This window comes from Bos taurus, chromosome 2, assembly GCF_002263795.3.
Source record: "Bos taurus isolate L1 Dominette 01449 registration number 42190680 breed Hereford chromosome 2, ARS-UCD2.0, whole genome shotgun sequence".
Classification (NCBI taxonomy): domain Eukaryota; kingdom Metazoa; phylum Chordata; class Mammalia; order Artiodactyla; family Bovidae; genus Bos; species Bos taurus.
In genome coordinates this window covers 95,064,688-95,086,854 of record NC_037329.1, presented here as the reverse complement: position 1 = coordinate 95,086,854, position 22,167 = coordinate 95,064,688, and the positions used below count along the sequence as shown (strand labels likewise).

The following is a 22,167-nucleotide window of genomic DNA, read 5'->3' as shown; positions in this document are numbered from 1 at the left end:
CCCAGCAATTCAAATATTAGACAGACAGGCATATGACAAACGTGAACAACTATTTCCACAAAAGAATTACACACATAACTGAAAAATAGCCCCCAGGTCTGGCTCACAAGAGTTCAGCTATATATATTTAGTTTAAAAGACTTTGTGAAATGGTGAGCGCAGAGGGGAAGAGGGAGAAAGGAAGAAAGGGAGAAAGAAATGACCTCAACAAAGAGGCAACCCACAGCCTATAAATCTTAAGGTATTTGGACTCCTTGCTATCTCTGTGTTATCTCGTCTCTGTTTCTCTTAGTTTGGTCCACAAACCACTTCCATCTAGAATGCTTGTTACAACTGCAGATGCCCGATACTCACTCATTTTTAACATGCTACCTCCTTAATTTTTATACATTTTTAACTTGCCTTTGACTGTGTGGATCACAATAAACTGGAAAATTCTGAAAGAGATGGGAATACCAGACCACCTGACCTACCTCTTGAGAAACCTATATGCAGGTCAGGAAGCAACAGTTAGAACTGGATATGGAACAAACTGGTTCCAAATAGAAGGAGTACTCAAGGCTGTATATTGTCACCCTGCTTATTTAACTTATATGCAGAGTACATAATGAGAAACACTGGGCTGGAAGAAGCACAAGCGGGAAAAAAGATTGCCAGGAAAAATACCAATAACCTTAGATACGCAGATGACACCACCTTTACGGCAGAAAGTGAAGAGGAACTAAAAAGCCTCTTGATGAAAGTGAAAGAGGAGAGTGAAAAACTTAGCTTAAAGCTCAACATTCAGAAAATTAAGATCATGACATCTGGTCCCATCACTTCATGGGAAATAGATGGGGAAACAGTGGCTGACTTTATTTTTGGGGGGCTCCAAAATCACTGCAGATGGTGATTGCAGCCATGAAATTAAAAGATGCTTACTCCTTGGAAGGAAAGTTATGACCAACCTAGATAGCATATTGAAAAGCAGAGACATTACTTTGCCAACAAAAGTCCGTCTAGTAAATGGTCCGTCTAGACCATGGTTTTTCCAATGGTCATGTATAGATGTGAGAGTTGGACTGTGAAGAAAGCTGAGCGTCAAAGAATTGACGGTTTTGAACTGTGGTGTTGGAGAAGACTCTTGAGAGTCCCTTGGACTGCAAGGAGATCCAACCAGTCCATTCTAAAGGAGATCAGCCCTGGGTGTTCTTTGGAAGGACTGATGCTAAAGCTGAAACTCCAGTACTTTGGCCACCTCATGCAAAGAGTTGACTCATTGGAAAAGACCCTGATGCTGGGAGGGATTGGGGGCAGAGGGAGAAGGGGACGACAGAGGATGAGATGGCTGGATGGCATCACCGACTCGATGGACATGAGTCTGAGTGAACTCCGGGAGTTGGTGATGGACAGGGAGGCCTGGCGTGCTGCGATTCATGGGGTCGCAAGGAGTCGGACACGACTGAGCGACTGAACTGAACTGAACTGAATTTGAGAACCTAGTCCAACTGCTTTGTGGCCAGTGCTTGAAAATGTTGTCCATAACTGAGTCCTAAAATAGCTTAGATTCCAAGCCAAGGACTGCCCACACCAGATTACCTGCAAACCATCACAACTAAGAAACCCGTTTTTAATGCATCAAAGCTAATGAGAAACAGTAAAATCTACAGCTCATGAATTTGTCAGTATTTGGGTACCGGTATTTGGGTACCGGAAGGAATAGGTACTACTGCAAAGATGAGCCTTCTGGAATTTTCTCAGCATATTCTAAAGTGCCAGTAACAACATTTCTTTCATTCTTAACACTAATTTTTAACAGTGAACTGAAATAACACTTTGTATTATAGTGAGCGGTCAGGTAAATTACATAGACAACTGAATTATAGTATTTATTAAAGTTATTTTTACAAATTCAGGTCTCCAAACATTAAAAGGTTGTTTTTCACTTTAACATGTGCTTTGCAAATGTATATCAGCAGAAGACAGTGCTTTGGGTGAATAGATTTTAGTCTTCAAAAATGCGACTGCATCCTTCATCTCTAGTTTTTCCACCTCCCAATTATTGACCTTACCAAAGAAAGAAGAAAATAATCAGTTTGCAAGAAGATGATGACATATAAAAGCTAGTTTTGACACCCAAGGATATTGAAATAACATCAAGCCAACCACTTACAATTTATGCACATTTTAAAAAGTTTAGTTATGACTATATATACTAGGGTTGAAGAAAGCTCTCACAGTGAAAATTACAGAAACTTTAAAGGTCCTCTAAAGGGTGCAAACATTTCTTTTTTGGGATAATCTTCCTTAGAATATACATAATAGCCAATACGAAAAAAAAAAGTGTTACAGATTAGCTCATTAGAGAAATGGGCCATCTTAGCCTTGATAATCCAGGCATGATCCAGTTTTAGATACTGAAGTATCATAACGAAGATTCAAATGTTTACAGTTCATATTATATGCAGGACCAAATGACTGGCATTTAGATCGATCCTAACATTAATATAAACTTCTTTGTATGGTCCTCACTCCATATAGATACCTTGAGGTTGCTCAAGTTGTAGTGTTCAGAATCAAATGAAGTACAGAGAGGGAAGAACTATCCTCTTAAAACCCTCCAGCATTTTCTAGTGAGAAATATCCTTAATGGCCTCACAATGACCCATGAAAACAAAGCTTTAATCAACATCTTTTCTTCTCCTATTTAAGATAACCTAGAAACTGAATATGGTTTCATGTTCTTAAATAGGAAAATATATTATTTACATTTTTCCACTTAACAAAAAAGATTAAATTATAAAACCCTGAGTAAATGACTAGTAATCAACTGAGCAGGAACAAAATCATATACCAGAAATGTTCTTTTTCAAAGAAAACAATAAGCAAAACAATTATTCCAATACTGCTGGCAGTTTTTCTAGTCCTAGTAACCAACTTCAACCATAACATTCCTGGCAAAATGAACATCAGTAATTGAAGATGATTTCATTTGCAATTTTTCTTACCAAGATTACATGAAAACCCATTATTTTCAAATGCCGCATTTTCATAGCAAGGTATCCTTTGGGGTGGGTTGAATCCAAACAGTAAGCAGATTTAGGAACACAGAGTACAGCTACTCTGAAAACAAAAATACAGACTAGTTACTAATGAGATGACTGTGTACAACCTTGCTGTATTCTTGTTCTTTGGAGATTTCAAAGCTGAGCCCTCCACTGACCACATTCCTCGCCGTTCCCTCCTGTTCTAGCCCTTCACTTCCTCATTATCTGGCCTGTGCAGACATTCCAGTATGTGAAGGCCACTTAGGAACAAAAAGCTTATAAAGATGTTTTATACAAACAGTATCTCTTAACCATCTTTAAGAATGGCTACATTCTTCATGAGGAAAATTTTCAGATATGAAAGCACCCATTTTAGGGCTTTCTTATAGAGGTAATCGCTGATCTAAATATAATTATTTATGCCATTAGAAGTATTGGTGTAGATAACACTAAATGGAAAATGCTCTGTTTGCACATACTGTCTCCCCAAGAGAGAAGCATTTAAAAACCAGGATGGGGAGACCAAAAACAAAGAAGAGATAGACAAGACTGTTGAAAAGATAATATCTGTATGTGTAAAAAAAAACTGAAGGTGTAATTTTTTTTTCATTGTTCACGGCCTTTTGGAAAGATTAAGTTCATTGGGGGGAAAAAGACATTTGTATCCTTACTGTCTCCTGAGATAAAGAGAAAGAAATTTTATATCCTTAAAGGAACACTGATTTCTCATTTCTTCTCAGTACTTTAGGCTGAGAGCTATTACATTAATTATGCCAGAACAGTTGAATTCCAGAAAAAAGAAAAACGATCTTTCAATGAGGCCAGAAAGGCTTCCTTAGGGGAAGATAGGCACTACGTATAGGGAAGATAGTGGCTGAAAAAGATGGCCAAGGAGCAATCTAGATGGATTTGGAAAGGAGCAAAAGTTACAGAGCTGTGAGTGGGAAGTGATGGGCAGATAAAGAGTCTGAATCCCTACAGACTTTTCTCTGTACCTCTCTCTACGTATTCATGTCCTACAAAGCAGTAGGGGATGTCAGTCGCCTGGGGTCAGGATCCATGTCTGACTCAGCTCTGTGTGCCCTGCAGGCCCTAGCAAAGCCGTGAACACGGGGTGTGAACACAGGGTATGTGCAACACGACCTGATCCAGCTGCTTACAAGGCAGAGTGTGCTCTTGGGGAGCAGCATCAATTTATCCCAGAGACACCTTCTGTACTGTCTGAGTCAAGGCAACTACTTCTAATTAACCTCACTATGGCTCGATCCATATACAATATACCTTAATTAAAAAACTAAAGTTTTTCTACCTTTTGAAAGGTTTGACTGGTAGAACAAAATATTTATACTGGGTATTTTATTTGGGTAGAAGTCTTAATTCTTTAGGATCGCTATTTCATTATCTTGTCAAAAATTCACACTGTGCTGATGGTTTCAATTATGTCAATGTTGTTTGATCACACTGTTTAGCTTTAAATCCTAATTTTTTAAAACTGCCTGTTTCATTAAATGGCCAACTCCAACCCCACGGTCTTCAACCACAGTGCCTACATGTATACCTAAGGAGTAGACTAATGGATGAGACGTCCCTAGGTGCATAACAAGCTCCATACAAATACAAAGTCTGTGTATTGTTACTGCTATTTAATATGAAGTCTTTGAGAATTAAGATTTAAATACAGGGCTTCCCTTGTGGCTTAGCTGGTAAAGAAGCTGCCTGCAATGTGGGAGACCTGGGTTTGATCCCTGGGTTGGGAAGATCCCCTGGAGAAGGGAAAGGCTACCCACTCCAGTATTCTGGCCTGGAAAATTCCACGGACTATCCATGGGGTCCCAAAGAGCTGGAGACGACTGAGTGACTTTCACTTTCCAAAAAAAATAAAAAATAAAAATAAATACAGACAGCTCAGCAAATGAGTATGTGTAAACAAACCTCTGAATATCTGTAGAAGTTACCACGTCCACATCAGAAAATGGAAGCACTTGGCTCCGGTTAGCATCCATTCTGATTTCAAAATCTGGAAGAAAAAAAAAAGTTGATACTAATTTTTCAAACAGTACTCAGTGATTTTTTTGTTTAAAAATTACTACTACTATTACTACCAATAATGACAATGGCAACAGCTAAGGTATACCGAGCTTACTTACTTGTGTCAGATACTAGTCTGGATTTTACATGTACTGTCTCATTTTTGGTCACAGGAACCCTATGAGGTGGGTACTATTATTACTGCCATTTTACACATAAGGAAAGAGGCTGGCGAGTGCTGAAAGCATGGCACTAGTAGGCCGGGGAGTGAAAATCCACACCCAGGTAGTCCACTCCAGGGCCCATGCTGCACCACACTAAGCTGCTGCAGTAAACTCCTAATCTTTTGTCAGAAAAAAAGAAATATAAAGTAAAACAAAGAAACTCGTATAAAGTCCCATACCAATAAAATAATTATGTGGCAACTGTACACTTTGTGAGAAGCACCCTTCCCCCAGAAGGTCACTCAGCACTGCAGCGACCTTTGGCTGTGGACAGAAGGTCATGGGGGGCAACTGAGGCAGCACCAAGTCCAGGTCCTTGTGACAAGGAGCATCATCGAGTTTCAGACAAGTAGCCACAACATGAAGCCTGTGAACATTCCTCTCCACGTCACCTAAAAAAAAAAAAATGCAGTTAAGAAAGATATTAATGTCACATTAAAGAAATTGTATTAATGTACCTATAATTCTGATTATTTGCTTCTTATCAGGAGGGATTTTTATGGGTCCCCCAAGTTCCCACAGTGTGTAGATCGGTGCCTGTACCTGATAAGGTTTTAAGGTTTAAAATACCTTTCAAGGTGCTTTAGCCTCACTCTTCACTGAACTGATGGGGAAGCCCTCAAGGATGCTAAAACGCATCCTGGTTAACTAAGGGCAAAGTTGGAGCTAGAATTCAAGTCTCACAGCTGCTTCCCCTATATTAGACTGCTTGAAAAATCAGCACATAGTATTCCTCTTCCACACTTCAACTCTGAAATTTCATTCCACTGTTTTTAAAAGGATTTCAAATAACTCTATTTCCCAGATATGGGCTTCCCAGGTGGCGCAATGGTAAAGAAGCCACCTGCCAATGTAGGAGATCCAAGAGATTTGGGTTCAATCCCTGAGTCGGGAAGATCCCCCGGAGCAGGAAATAGCAACCCACTCCAGTATTCTTGCCTGGAGAATCCCATGGACAGAGGAGCCTCGCAGGCTACAGTCCATGGGGTTGCAAAGGAGTCAGACACGATGAAGCAAATGAACATGGGCATAAGCCTGACACTGCTTTTCCCTTTTAAAAAAAATAATAATAATACTTATTTATTTGGCTGTTCAGTTCAGTTCAGTTCAGTGGCTCAGTCGTGTCCGACTCTTTGCGACCCCATGAATCACAGCATGCCAGACCTCCCTGTCCATCACCAACTCCCAGAGTTCACTCAGACTCATGTCCATCGAGTCAGTGATGCGATCCAGCCATCTCATACTCTGTCGTCCCCTTCTCCTCCTGCCCCCAATCCCTCCCAGCATCAGAGTCTTTTCCAATGAGTCAACTCCTCACATGAGGTGGCCAAAGTACTGGAGTTTCAGCTTTAGCATCATTCCTTCCAAAGAAATCCCAGGGCTGATCTCCTTCAGAATGGACTGGTTGGATCTCCTTGCAGGCCAAGGGACTCTCAAGAGTCTTCTCCAACACCACGGTTCAAAACCATCAATTCTCCGGCGCTCAGCCTTCTTCACAGTCCAACTCTCACATCCATACATGACCACAGGAAAAACCATAGCCTTGACTAGACAGACCTTTGTTGGCAAAGTAATGTCTCTGCTTTTGAATATGCTGTCTAGGTTGGTCACAACTTTCCTTCCTAGGAGTAAGCGTCTTTGAATTTCATGGCTGCAGTCACCATCTGCAGTGATTTTGGAGCCCCAAAAAATAAAGTCTGCCACTGTTTCCACTGTTTCCCCATCTATTTCCCATGAAGTGATGGGACCAGATGCCATGATCTTCGTTTTCTGAATGTTGAGCTTTAAGCCAACGTTTTCACTTTCCACTTTCACCTTCATCAAGAGGCTTTTGAGTTCCTCTTCACTTTCTGTCATAAGGGTGGTGTCATCTGCATATATGAGGTTATTGATATTTCTCCCGGCAATCTTGATTCCAGCTTGTGCTTCTTCCAGTCCAGCGTTTCCCATGATGTACTCTGCATATAAGTCAAATAAACAGGGTGACAAGATACAGCCTTGACGTACTCATTTTCCTATTTGGAACCAGTCTGTTGTTCCATGTCCAGTTCTAACTGTTGCTTCCTGACCGGCATACAAATTTCTCAAGAGGCAGATCAGGTGGTCTGGTATTCCCATCTCTTTCAGAATTTTCCACAGTTTATTGTGATCCACACAGTCAAAGGGTTTGGCATAGTCAATAAAGCAAAAATAGATGCATTTCTGGAACTCTCCTGCTTTTTCCATGATCCAGCGGATGTTGGCAATTTGATCTCTGGTTCCTCTGTCTTTTCTAAAACCAGCTTGAACATCAGGAAGTTCACGGTTCACATATTGCTGAAGCCTGGCTTGGAGAATTTTGAGCATTACTTTACTAGCGTGTGAGATGCATGCAATTGTGCAGTAGTTTGAGCATTCTTTGGCATTGCCTTTCTTTGGGATTAGGAATGAAAACTGACCTTTTCCAGTCCTGTGGCCACTGCTGAGTTTTCCAAATTTGCTGGCATATTGAGTGGGGCACTTTCACAGCATCATCCTTCAGGATTTGAAATAGCTCAACTGGAATTCTATCACCTCCACTAGCTTTGTTCGTAGTGATGCTTTCTAAGGCCCACTTGACTTCACGTTCCAGGATGTCTGGCTCTAGGTCAGTGATCACACCATCATGATTATCTGGGTAGTGAAGATCTTTTTTGTACAGTTCTTCTGTGTATTCTTACCATCTCTTCTTAATATCTTCTGCTTCTGTTAGGTCCATACCATTTCTGTCCTTTATGGAGCCCATCTTTGCATGAAATGTTCCTTTGGTATCTCCGATTTTCTTGAAGAGATCTCTAGTCTTTCCCATTCTGTTGTTTTCCTCTATTTTTTGCATTGATCGCTGAAGAAGGCTTTCTTATCTCTTCTTGCTATTCTTTGGAACTCTGCATTCAGATGTTTATATCTTTCCTTTTCTCCTTTGCTTTTCTCCTTTTCCTTTTCTCCTTTTTTATTTGGCTGTACCGGGTCTCAATTGCACATGCAGGATCTAGTTACCTGACCAGGGATCAAACCCAGGCCCCCTGCATTGGGGGCGTGGAGTCGTAGCCACTGAACCACCAGGGAAGTCCCTGATTTTCCTTCTTTAATAGTAAAAACCAAAAGTAAACAATTAATTTTGGTTTCAAGAGTAAATAAATTCACTACTTTGCTAACTATTTGGTTTCTTAATCTAACAGCTGTGCCCTCGTTACAGACCATGGGTGGCAAAGCTTTACAGCTGCAAAAGTTGACTTAACTTGGCTTCAAATGTGACATGTAAAGATTAGAAGTATAAACACCTCTGATAGGGGCATAAAGAGCAACTTGAGCATTTAGTCTTTGTATAGGTGCATAAAGTGTAAATAAAAAAAACAATGACGATGTGTTTCTTACTCCTGTTGTCTATGTGCAGGGTCTGTCATTAAAAGAGGCTCCACAGGGACTTCCCTCATAGCTCAGTTGGTAAAGAATCTGCCTGCAATGCAGGAGACCTGGTTCAATTTCTGGGCTGGGAAGATCCGCTGGAGAAGGGGTAGGCTACACACTCCAGTATTCTTGGGCTTCCCTTGTGGCTCAGCTGGTAAAGCTGCAATGCGGGAGACCTGGGTTCGATCCCTGGGTTGGGAAGATCCCCTGGAGAAGAGAAAGGCTACCCACTCCAGTATTCTGGCCTGGAGAATTCCATGGACTGTAGAGTCCATGGGTCGCAAAGAGTAGGACACGACTGAGTGACTTGACTTACAGGTTTGCTGGCTTAACGCATGGCCCTTTGACTTCACCATCTTTGGTCCTTTCATTAGGAGCACCTGCTCCAGAAGGTCTAACTGACACCGCTGCAACTGAGCCCCTATTCAGAATCACCAGGTAGCCTGACACTACTGCCTTATTTCAGTCACACTGCGCACTGACATCCTACCTGACGTCAGCAGATCATCAATGATGTCCTTTTGAAGAAGCTGATTAATGAGGGCCAGGGGAAAATAGTTCATCCAGCAAAATGAACACACTGCATTTAACAGGTTTTCAGAAGATATATGGTGAAGACTACCAGTTAGAGCACTGGCCATAACTTCTAGGAACCTAGAGGGGCAGAAAGGAAACTTGGCTTACAAATATGAAGAGAAGACAAGATCATGATAGAGCTAGTGAGGTGTCACAGAACCAATGGCTTTCAGTGGATAAAACCATCAGGCTTGCATTTGCACTAGGTCTTCACACATCTTTCAGGTCAGCTGACTCTCGTAACAAATATATACATTCAATAAATGTGAGCTGCCATGGTATGTCTCACATAGGGCAAATATTTATAGGCTTTAACTCATTTAATTCCCATTCAAACTCTATGAGATAGGTGTCATTATCATCCTCATAATAAAAATGAGTAAACAGGCTCAGTGAGGTCAAGTAACTCGTCCAAGGGCACACAGCCAAGAAGCAGCAGGGACAGCCCTGAAATCCAAGCTGTCAGGGTCCAGAGCCTTTTAACCACTGTGCTAGGCTTTTATCTAGAGAACGCAATGGCACCCCACTCCAGTACTCCTGCCTGGAAAATCCCATGGACGGAGGAGCCTGGAAGGCTGCGGTCCATGGGGTCACTGAAGGTCGGACACAACTGAGCGATTTCCCTTTCACTTTTCACTTTTATGCGTGGGAGAAGGAAATGGCAACCCACTCCAGTGTTCTTGCCTGGAGAATCCCAGGAACGGGGGAGCCTGGTGGGCTGCTGTCTATGGGGTCACACAGAGTCGGACACGACTGAAGTGACTTAGCAGCAGCAGTAGCAGGCTTTTATCCTGAGTAAATCTACAAGGCCTGGAATGCCACTACAGGTTTATAAGCTATTAAAATTCTGTTGCTATTAATGCTGTGAGCTGAAAGAACCACAAGCCTAATTGTACCACCTCAGCTAAGGTTACATAGGATAACTGAGCACAGATGAAGAGAAGGGAAATCAAGGTTAGTTGAGGGTTAGCAGTGTCAATAAACTAGCAGGCCGAGACACACTTTGAACCCAGGTCAGTTTGACTCTTAAGGCATAAGTTATATTTCATTATATCAGAAAAAAAAAAGTAGTGCATGCAAAGTACTGTGATAGTGTACCGGAAAGAACGTAGATGGGGTAGCTTTGGGGATAAGGAGAATTTCAGTAAGTAGAAAAGATGGCAAAAGCAAAGACCACTTGAAACTAAGCACAGAAATGGGAGCCCTGAAAGTGTATCCTGTTCCGCTGTGGTAAGTGAGGAACAGGCAGGGACACTCACAGCAGGGCACGTGTGCCCTGAAGGATGAGCCACAAAGGGAAATGTCTGAGATCGACTGGGAGATCCCATGGCGGGAGGAGACGGATGACGAGAAAGACTGTGATAGGTCCTAGAGACAACAGTGAGGCAAAGGGAAAGCCGACGGGAGTCTGGAGGAGGCAGCCAGAAGGGCTGATCTGGAGCCCAAGGGGTAATCACCTCTCCCACTCCTCGTGCCCTACTTCATCTTCCGCAACACTACAATCTGTGTCATTCTCTATACGTAGTCCGCTGTTTCTTTCCCTCCTGACTTGAATATAGAGTCCTTTCTACACGTGATGCTCCTTCCATGGCTAACTCCTTTGTATCCATCTTTTAAGATCTGCTCAGGTACCATCTCCTCCAGGGAGGACGCTTGACATCTACCCTGACCTTCTACTCCACCAGGCTAGAATCCTGGCACATTCCTCCTCTATCTCTAGGTAACCTGTATAGAACTCTGCCACTTCCATGTTCATGCTCTATTTAACTGCCAACTTATGTCTACATTACCCATTACATAGAATCATCTGGCAAAAAAGGATTATGTCTTACTCACTTTTGTCTTAAGTACCTGAGCATTTGGTACAAGTTTTCTGACTAAATGAACAAATACAATTAGAGGACAAAGAGGATAATGTTATTGGAAAAGAAAGAGTCAAAAATAATGAGCTAAAAATTCACCAAGTTGTAAACATTGAATATGCACAGCTCTTTGCAGGCTGTTACTCATACCTCAATAAAGTGGAGCAGGAAATGGCAACCCACTCCAGTACTCTTGCCTGGAGAATCCCATAGACAGAGGAGTCCATGTGTTGTAAAGGGTCAGACAAGAATGAGTGACCAAGCACAGAAAGTGGTTTAAAAGAAAAAACACTTGACATGGTACTTGATAAACAGTAAACAAAACAAACAAACAAAAAACCAAGAATGAGCTGACTTCCAGAATTATTGATCTTGAGACCCCTGTGGGATCTCCGGTGACCATATACAACCTGGAGTTCAGGAGCACACTGATGACCAGACATGCAATCCGGGATTATCTACAGTGGCAAGTACATATCAAAAAGTGAAGAAACCAAAGGACTGGAATGACAGAGTTGAAATGTTAAATGTTTTCTTCCTAGGGCTTCAAACCCAGGAAGATATTCTAGATTTAACACCTTCTCTTTACCAGAGGCCATAACATAAATAAAATGATTAAGGAACAGAATGTGGATATACAAAGTGCTAAGTCAAATTTTCTACAACTCTCCTACCTAATCCATCTCTTCCAGTCAACTCACTTCCCAAATGCTTCGAGTTACTGCTCCTAAAACCTTTGCCTTTCCACCCTAGGAGGCCATCTTCCTTTCTCCTTCCTCCATAAAGCATTCATTTGGTACGTATCATATTGCCTTCCTCTCAATATACATGACTTGCCTCCTAAGAAGGATGGAGAACACAAACTTCTTTATTTATAGTCCTCAAAATACCAACTTCAGGGAACTGCACATTCATGGACATTCAGGAATTTCTTATTGATTAATCTCAATCTATTAGCGACTCTTATCACTCCTACTTCTCCAAAGGAGAAATGCTGAGGTAGGAGGGTAGGGTTAGATCACACTTCCTCAGTCTCAGCACTGCTGACAATCTGGCCTGGATAATTCGTTGCTGCAGTGCTGACTTGTGCACAGTAGGACGCTGGCGGCATCCCCAGCCTCCACCCACTAGAGAGTGTACAACAACCCTCTCCCCCCACCTCCCCCACCACACGAAACCTAACGTCCCCAGATACTGCCAAATGTCCCCAGGAGGCAAAATCACGGCCAATTGAGAACCAGTGAGTTAGACGAAAGCAGAGCAGACAGACAAGTACAACATTCACGATTCCCCCTCAGTATGGCCTGTTCCTAGTCATGTTTTGTCGAATTTCCTAACCTGTGTGTAGCTACTTAGGGTTACCTTGGTTATCCATCCTCTATTTTCAGCATAACAATTTTACTGGACCAAATTATCTCCTGGGACACCTACAGTCAACTGAAAAACTCCCTAACTACTCAGTGTTTGTTCTCTGAATTCTATGGAATCCATGGGGCTGTTTCTGGAGTTTTAATTACTACTCAGCTTAACAATGCTACTTACTCCAGTATTCTTGCCTGGAGAATCCCATGGACAGAGGAGCCTGGCACGACCCCCAGTCCATGGGGTCGCCAAGAGTCAGGCACGACTGAGCGACTAACAATTTCACACTTTTCACTTTCACATCTTAACAGTATTTGTCAAGAAGGGGCAGGAGGAACACAGGAGCCAGCTTCATAATAAAACCAAGAGTGGGTAGTAGAGGAAGGCTGAATTTGGGGAGAATCTTTTCAACCTTTATTTTCTGTCTATTCTGTGTCAGGCTCTGTGCTACGTTTAGAAACACAGGCACCTGGGTCTGACACTAGAAAGCTCTGCAATTGTGGAGAGAGGTTTATTGACAAAAAACTGCAGCTGTGTGCCAAGGTTCCACCAGAGATTCAGATAAGACACGGCAAGCACAGGAGCTCTGATGGAGATACAAGGGAAAGCACAGGACACATACAGGAAGTAAGTCTTTTTGGAACACTGGAGGGTACAGTGAGCAGCTGCTTTTCATGGCCCAGCATTTCTTTCATCACCAGAGCCAAAGAAATGGGCATGTGACCCAAACTCGGTCAATCAGATTCTCTCTTCTGGAAATCTAGATCTTGAGAAAAAACCACAGGGACAAAAAGCTGATGGAGCCAAGCTGGGCATGCATGCTCAGTTGCTCAGCCATGTCCAACTCTTTGCAACCTCATGGACTGTAGCTCTCCAGGCTTCTCTGTCCATGGGATACTCCAGGCAAGAATACTAAAGCGGGTTGCCATTTCCTACTCCAGGGGATCTTCCCAACCCAGGAATTGAACCCGTGTCTCTTGCGTCTCCTGCATTGGCAGGTGGATTCTTAACCACTGCATAACCTGGGAGCCAAGCCACTTGGTGGCCAAGAAATGGCCTGTGAACCCTGCCACTGAGACCCTCAGAAGTGCCACAGTTTATTCCTCCAAGGCCTTAATCTAATAATTACTGTGTATCCGGCACTGCCTTAAGATTCTGACACAGGTTAACTCACTTAATCCTCATAACAACAATTATTAAATTGTCCAGTATGATTAGAAATAAGTCATTATTCATGCCCATTTTAACAGATGAAGAAACTGAGGTACGGGTAAGTTACAGGTAAGGTAAAGGTAAGTAGGTAACGAATGGCAGGACTAAGATTCAAACCTAAGCAAGGTGTCTCCTGGGTCTGCACTTGTAGTCACTCTTCTAACAAATGACATGTTATATACATTTCTGGTTTTTAACAAACCCTTAACTGATCTAGAGAAGGAAAGACGTTCTGGGTGGAAAGAAGAGGTCTGAAAGAGCCCGGCACATCTGAGGAATTGCTGTGTTTATTAGTAGAAATGTAGGATTGCAGTTAAAATGAAAAGAACAGAAAGTGGTAGTTTGGGACCAGATAGAGAGCTAGGGTCAAAAGTGAGCTATAAACTAGGGTGCTAAGGGAGTAAGTTGGGCAAAAGTTTGAAACGAAGTCTCCTACACTGAATTATCAAATGCACTGCAAAGAACAACAACAAAAGAGCAAAAGCAAAGCGTGTATCTAAGATAAAACTGTTTACCTTCATAAATAAAGAATAGTAAGTTTTATTTCTGGACATGGATGGGTTTGCTTGTGAGAATTCATTGAGCTTTGTAATCTTTTCTATAAATATGATATGTGGCAATACAAAAAGTAAAAAGGAACAAGTACATACTCGTGGGTCTGGCATTTGTAGAAGTGATTGAGAGAAGAATAAACATTAAGAATACCGACAAGGCTTTTCACATTTAGGAAGCCAGGTTCATCTGCTGCTTTCTTTATAAATAAGTCCATCAAACCAACAGGTCGAAAGCCAAAGTTTTCAAATAAAATGAGGAGAAAAAGAACCTAAAAAAAAAAAAAAGAATTGAGGGAAAACGTCTTAAGAATTACAGTATGTTATCAGCAATCTTTCAAATTTCAAACAGTTTAAATAAGCAACAGAATTGTCCTGATTGAAAAATATTCCCTTAAAAGGAGTAATTATCTTTCCCTTGTAAAATATCAAGTTAATAAGCAACCTCTTTTTATCAGCCAAGAAGCAGAGCACACAATGGTTCTCATTTCCAATGTCATTTAAAATACATCCTTTCCTACATGCTTTTCATACAAAATCTCTGCAAATTACCTTTAAATATACCCCTTCTGAAGTTTTTCAAAATGACCAAGTCAATTTCAAACTGCTCTCCTTTCCAAACCTAGACACTTCCTATATTCTAATAGATAAAAGATAACTCAAAAATTTCTATGTTCAATATTAAATACTAGAAGTGAGAATAGAGCTGAAATACAATGATTAAAATAAATGTTCCACTTCACCTCTCATTTCCCTCTTTGTCATTCTTACAGTAAGGACTTTTCTTTCCAAAATCAATTTCCATAGTAAACACAATATTCACCTCAACCTCCAAAGTGAACTAAGCCAGTAATCTAACATGGTTACCTCGGCTTCACTATAAAAATAAGTTTTTACCAGTTGCTTCATTCAGACGTTTTAGTATTAACACAGGCCCTGAACTTAAAGGCTCTTACCCTTGAAGAACAAAGCAAACTTTCCATACATAGAAGACAGTAATGACATTTTATTCTTCAAAACGCTTAAGCCCGTCATATTACCTATCTTTATTATTCTAAATCTAACAAAGGAAACATAGAAAGGCACAAATAATCCTTAGTACCCAACCAAAGTATCATATAATATGAAAAACAGACTTTGGCAATACAGTTTTTGTTTTGGATAGAAAGATGATCAAGATATTGAACAGTATATAATAGGTAACACTCAGACAGAAATTGTAAGGAGCTAATTTTTCAAACCAATTTAGCATTGGAATATTTTGGAATCTAAACCACTTTAAAACGATAGAGAATTATATCCACAAATAAATAAATAGATTTCTTGAAAGTTTCTGAGACTTATTCTAAACTTTAACATACTTACTTTTTTCAACTTCCAGATGTCAAAAGTTGTAGCCACATAATCTGCTATTCCTTTAAAAAGATCTATATTAATATATTGGAGGTCCCTGCAAGACTGCAATATGTTGATCAATATTTTAAAAGGACACCCATGGATGTTACCTTTAAGAATGAGTTAGAAAACAAAAATTACCAGATGATTTTGACTGTAAGATTCAAGATACTATATACCCAGCACTTTTCTTTAGAAAAACAGCACTGCATTTTGTAAAAACAAAAAATAATTATAGGTAAAAATAAACTTTATATCTAACCATATCATCAGATATTTTTTCATATAACAGCAAACAAACAAAACAAATATAGCTCAGAACACATCAGATGCTATAAACCATGTAAGAAAAATTCCCCTTACTTGTGACTCTCTTACTGCACTCATTCAGAAGGATAATGGAACGGTGATTCATGGCGGCCAGTACCGCAAACATGTGCTGGCAATTCAAAACAGAAAATTGGTCTAATTCTTTCAAGGCTTTCATCTAAAGAAAAATAAATTTTAATTTATCATTTGTGGTAAAATAAATTAAAATCTTATATTTAAATAAAAAAGGATAAAGTTTGAGTAAAATGACTCAGACATATACAGATAAATGTATGTAAATACATACACACATAAATATCTCTATTATTCCACTTAAGCAAAGTTATACCCAAAAGCACAACAATGTCCTCCTAATAAACTGACTTTAGGAGATGATAGCAAATCACAGGAAATATCTTTTTCAAATTTTACCCAATAGAGAAAATTCAGAAAGTATTTACCTCCAATTTCCTTTTAAGACCAATCGGAGCATCTTTTCCAATACTTCTCATTACAGTTTGTAATGTGAAGACATGTTTTATTTTGCAAACTTGCTCATCAACTAGCATCCTGTCATCACACACAACAAATACCACAGTCTTAGGATCTTAAAACCAGAAGAGAAATCTTAAAAGTCATTTGGCCCAGTTCCTACTTATAGGCAAGGAATATGAAGCCCAAAGAAATGAAATATCTGCCCACGAGAGTGTAAACAGTTAGTGAAAGCTCCAGGACCTGACTGGTATTCTTTTCTCTCACATTATTTTGCTATCTTTTTGCATAAACAAACACCAGGAGACTATATTAAGACATCCCAATGCATAGTCAATGAAAATGGGAATTAAAAATTATTATAAGATTAGGTGCATCAATTTTATAAAAACTTAACCTCCTTTGCAAGCTGGGCTACTGTCATGTGACTCCACACAGTGCCCAAATAACATTATGAACTGAGCATGTATCAGTTCTCCCCCAGCCCATGTCAATACTATGTTTTAAGATAATTTTAATGTTACCCACACTTTTTTTTTATAGTGAATCCTGAAAGAAGCATTATTTCTAGCTTCACCTGTTCCAAAGTCAGGATTTTAAGTTTAATAAGCTATTAAAGACCAGCTTCCCTTGTAGGTCAGTTGGTGAAGGATCTGCCTACAGTGCAGGAGACCTGGGTTTGATTCCCAGGTCAGGAAGATCCCCTGGAGAAGGAAATGGCAACCCACTCCAGTATTCTTGCCTGGAGAATCCCATGGACGGAGGAGCCTGGCAGGCTACAGTCCATGGGGTCGCAAGAGTCCGACACAACTTAGCAACCAAACCGCCACCGCCACCAACAAAGTCTTTCATCTTTGCTTTTGATTTGAGGTAAGAGAAAAAGAGAAAGCCACTTGAAGAAAGTGTAAGAGAGTTCTCACCGCAATCCTGCCAGAAGAACATCCACATTCTTGCATGGCTCCATTGTGTTTAAGATAGTTGACAAAACTGAAAGACATTTCTCATCACACTCATTGATACGTTCCTATTGAAATGTAATCACAAAAACACTATAGGTAATGAGTTCATAGTAGATGACCTCACCCAAGCAAAACCACTGAACTGATGCTTTCAACTAAAGGATTAAGTATTAAACCAATTATTCAGAGTCAGTCCACAATAAACAGCAACTTTGGAAAACCAGACATTATATGTAAGTGAACTTTTCAAATAATTGATACACATTCTTTTTGTATCAACAATTTCTTTACACTTTCAATTACCACTGAAAATGATTTGACATTGATTATATTCCTCCACTTCTGAAATAACTTTCATCAAGCATTATTTTTACCCCTTTATGAAACCGAAGGCCATCATGGTGACAAGTGCAGTAACAAGCTATAGGGCAGTTTTCCCTCCCCTAATTAATCTTACATTGCTGTGCTTACAATTTCCCTATATTCTTTCCTGAGTATCAAACTGCAACCTCAGTTGTGAACTTTCTAATTCACATCTGCTGTCACATTTTACCACCACTATCTGGATCTCAAGAGGAACCCAGGCTCCCTGGATCCTTCTTTCAAACCCTTTGAATCAGGGTTATTAATTTAGTTCCAGAAATGGCCTAATTTAGAAAGTGAACAGTAATAGCACAGCTCACCTAGTGCTCTACAATTTAATCACAACTAGTCTATACACCTCACAAGAGTACTTGTAATCACACCTGAAAGATGTATGCTCTTCTGCTAAAATTACATGACCAACAAGCCACAAAGCCTCAAGTCTGAAGCAGATATTGATAAGAAATGGATACTGCTGGAAGGAAAAAAGGTCTCATTCCCATGAGAGGGTTTCCATTATAGCATTCCATCAATATCTCCTATAAAAGAAAAGACCACCTGGCTAGGTGTTTGAAGGGCAAGCTTCACTGATGATATATTTCATACCTAGCTAAAACGTCTTTGCAACATTCCCATGTTAGTGAGATACAATTATATGTATAGATAATCTGACCCCAAATACCCATTGGTCATATTTCACCAATGCAGATACTATAATGATGGGAATACTGTCCAAAATTCATTTAGAGAATCACTGACCAGGTAAAGTGACTTACTGCAATTACTTTGAAGTAACTATATAGGGAACAGAGTCTACCAAAAAACACAGATATTCTGCAGTTTAAACAAACATACACAATACAAATTAGTTACTGGTTGAAAACATATAGAAATCACAGTAATGTTAAAAGTTAAAAACACTCAAGTATCTATAAACTCAATCCTTGAATTCTATAGTAAGATAGGATACATGTCAGATCATCCTTGGGAAATTTCTATCTTAAAAAAAAATTATTTAATTATGATCATTGAGTTTTGAAATCTGAAGAGCCCACTCTTAAGAGGTAAACAATTACTTAAAGGAACTATTCTTTTCCTTGGCCAACCTTGGTGTCATTTCAGTGACGTCGAAGAGGACACTGACTCCTTTGTTTGAAACTAAAAGTGATCCCCCCCATCCAATTTCATTTTTCCAATAAATTTTCCACTCACAGAGTGATCTAAATACTAACTGGAGCAGCTTGACCTTTGCTTAAAATACTCCAGTGGATCCCCACTGCCTATAGCATAAAGGCAAACCCCTTAGCCAGGCATAAAAGGCTCTTTATGATTCAGCCTTTTTCCTCCCCCCAACCTCATGCCTTGTCATGACACCAACCCCTCTCCCTTGACAACCATAGGCACAATTTCCTACCAATTCCCTCAAACTCATAACCCCAATAATCTGTACTTCTAGCCACAGTGAACTACTTTCAGTTCCCCAAACTTTTCTCCAGGATTTGAACAGTCTTCTCTACTTGAAACACCATCTCATTGGCTATCAACCTTCTCACTGACTGCTGGCCATCCCTTGCACTCAGCTTAGACATCATCTCCTACTGGGCTTGAATTTTAGCTCTACTATGACAAGGTGTTTGTTCATTAAACCAGCAAGTATTTTATCAAATACCTACAAATGGTGACATTAACAAATATGCGGCCTTGGGCAAGCTATTTAACCTCTCTAAGCCTAAATTTCCTCATCAAGAAGAAGAAAGTAACAATGACTACTTTTAAAAGCTACATTGAGAATTATATGAGACAATCCTCCTTTCAAACCCTGTACATATCACTGCTTCAAACAGTAATCTTGTATCCTTCCCCCCACCCCCCCCATCACCTCTTCCCATCATGAAGGCATTCTCCCAACTAGGTTTGAAGCCCCTGGTTACACACTGTGTGTATTTTTCTTTCATCGCACTAAAAGCTCTATGTGGCCCTTATTTTGTAATTGTATTCCCAATGATCAGTGCTACAGTATCATAGCGCCTACAATGTCGTAAATGTATGAATGGATATTGGTTATTTTTGTAATTGCCTACAAAGCATCTGTTGTCCCCTCTACAAGGGCAGGAATTATGTTTTCCATATCTTTACATCCCTAGTAACAAGTGTAATAACTAATCCACAGTTGACAGCCAATGAACATTTACTGCGTGAATAAATAAATTCAGTAGTTGTGACTTTAGCCAAGTTGCTTAACATAACAAAATCTCTTTCTTCATCTGCTAGAGTAACACCAACCTCACACAGCTATTGTGAAGATTAAACAGGACAACACAAGTAAAAGGTATACAGGTAGTCAATAAATACTAGCTCCCTTCCCTTCCCTTCTCTCCTTTCAACTACCCAAACTGTTCTTGTATATTTTGTATCTCTTCCCACTTCAGCTTATTCACTATTACTCAACTCCTGAGAAGAAAAATGGGGCAAGTGTTCATAAACTTCTAAAGCAAAAGAAAGATCTTGCTAACTTAAGGTATCTAAACCATAGAATATTAGTATCTATGCAGAAACAAATGTAAACTATCATTCCAATGATAAGTTTCATTCAAGGAGGCTATAGGTCTACTTCCTATCATTCTTTCAAGATTTGCTAAACCGAGTATATTTATACCTCCTTTTGATTTTACCTGGACCACCCTCAGCAAAGTCTGTACGAGCAGCGTGTTCTGAGGAATCCCAAGCTTCACTATAGCATGAAGACTAAACAGCAGGTCTCCGAAATACATGATCTTGGCTTCTCTCATAACATGTTCACACAGCTGGTTAAACGCAGGGTGGTTAAACATCAATTGTTTTTCAAAGCGCTTCTGATCTTCCGACATCCGTTTGGCAATTGTCCACATGGCTGAGAAATAGTTACTACTAGGAAATGTAGGTGCTTTTGAAAATATATCTAACACATCACTCAGAGAATTACACTCCTGAGACAGTTTTGTACTGCTGATCAGGGCTGGTTTTCTTCTCTTGGTGAGAACATCTTCATCAGAGGCCTCCTGATGAAAGCTTTTCTTCAGTTCACTAACAGAGACAAGAAAGTGCTTTGAATCAAAGGACAGTCTTCTAGGACAAAGTAGTTTGTCAACTGTAAAGACTGTTGCCGTGCTTATGCCCTTTGTTTGACAGCCATCACCTTCTGATTTAAAAATTAAAGCATCCTGAAAGAGATATCTAGTAGATGAATGCATTTTATTACCAAAGGTATTTAAGAGGTTTCTTCGGTTCCAGTTTGAATAAGCAATATTTGGTCTGCAAAATGCCAAAGGATATAGCCTCACAGTTCTGCCTGTTGGAACTAAAGTACTGAGTTGTCTGAGGTTCCATAAAAAGGAACCCGCTCTGTTATTCATTTTCTAGTTACTGAAGTACTTTCAAAAGACTTTAAAGTTATCAAGATGACACACACGTCGCTTCTACAAATGAAAAAAAACTCATGTCCGCCGTCATTTTCCTGCAGGGGAAGGGGTTATAACAGAAATAAAAATTAAGAATAAAATTTCTACTTAAAAATACAAAATCCATTTAACAGAGACTAAAGTGGGGACCTAGGGAGACATTAACATTTACCTTAAAAGGGTAAAACCATTTTATCACATAAGGGCTTCTTCCACTTCTACTACAATGTGTATGCTGCTGCTGTTGCTAAGTCGCTTCAGTCGTGTCAGACTTTTAGCGACCCCATGGACTGCAGCCTACCAGGCTCCTCCATCCCTGGGATTTTCCAGGCAAGAGTACTGGAGTGGGGTGCCATTGCCTTCTCTGTGCATACAGTCTTAAAGGAGCAAGGTTAGTTTGGAAGTAGTGGATACATAAATAAGTCTTAAAAAAATAATAATAATAATTAGTGGGTTTCTGACGGGAAAGTTTTAGTATAAAGCTTTCTTTGCAGTAAGATTTTACGGAGATGTCGGCAATAAAAATTAAGGGCTTAACCTTGATGGATAATTTTTAACATGAGGATTTAACAACAGCTAAACACGAACTGTTAAAATAAGGCCTTGGACAAGCACAACGGTTCAGGGGAGGAGGCAGCAAACTAAAGTGATGCTTGCACGTGGCCTGCGTTTGGGAGGGAGATGCAACCAGTCTCACCAGGTCTCAGAACCGGTGAGAGGAGTCCGTGCTTCCCGAGCCGGGCCTCTTAGTATGAACCCACCTTCCTCAACTTACTTCCCGGGCAACTTCTGAGACCTTTCTCCGAAAGGCAAGAAGTCTAAAGCGTAGTACAACCAACTGTTGCGCTTAAGTTCGTCCTCCACTCACCTTAGAGTAGAAGCCTGTGATTGTAGACAGGCGCGGCCATGACAGTTTCCCTGCGAACTGAGCGACTCGCGAGATTT

General features: G+C 40.2%; 1 protein-coding gene across 1 annotated transcript; it reads right to left on the bottom strand.

Moving 5' to 3' along the window:
- Positions 1–1,842: 1,842 nt before the first annotated feature.
- Positions 1,843–22,135, bottom strand: FASTKD2 (FAST kinase domains 2). Its single transcript, NM_001102117.1, is given in 12 exon segments — positions 1,843–2,046; positions 2,988–3,102; positions 4,959–5,043; positions 5,458–5,670; positions 9,195–9,358; positions 14,367–14,539; positions 15,633–15,772; positions 16,026–16,149; positions 16,433–16,541; positions 17,384–17,487; positions 20,458–21,278; positions 22,091–22,135. Coding segments are annotated over 11 exon segments (2,067 nt in total). The 5' UTR covers positions 21,178–21,278; positions 22,091–22,135; the 3' UTR covers positions 1,843–1,926.
- Positions 22,136–22,167: the final 32 nt, after the last annotated feature.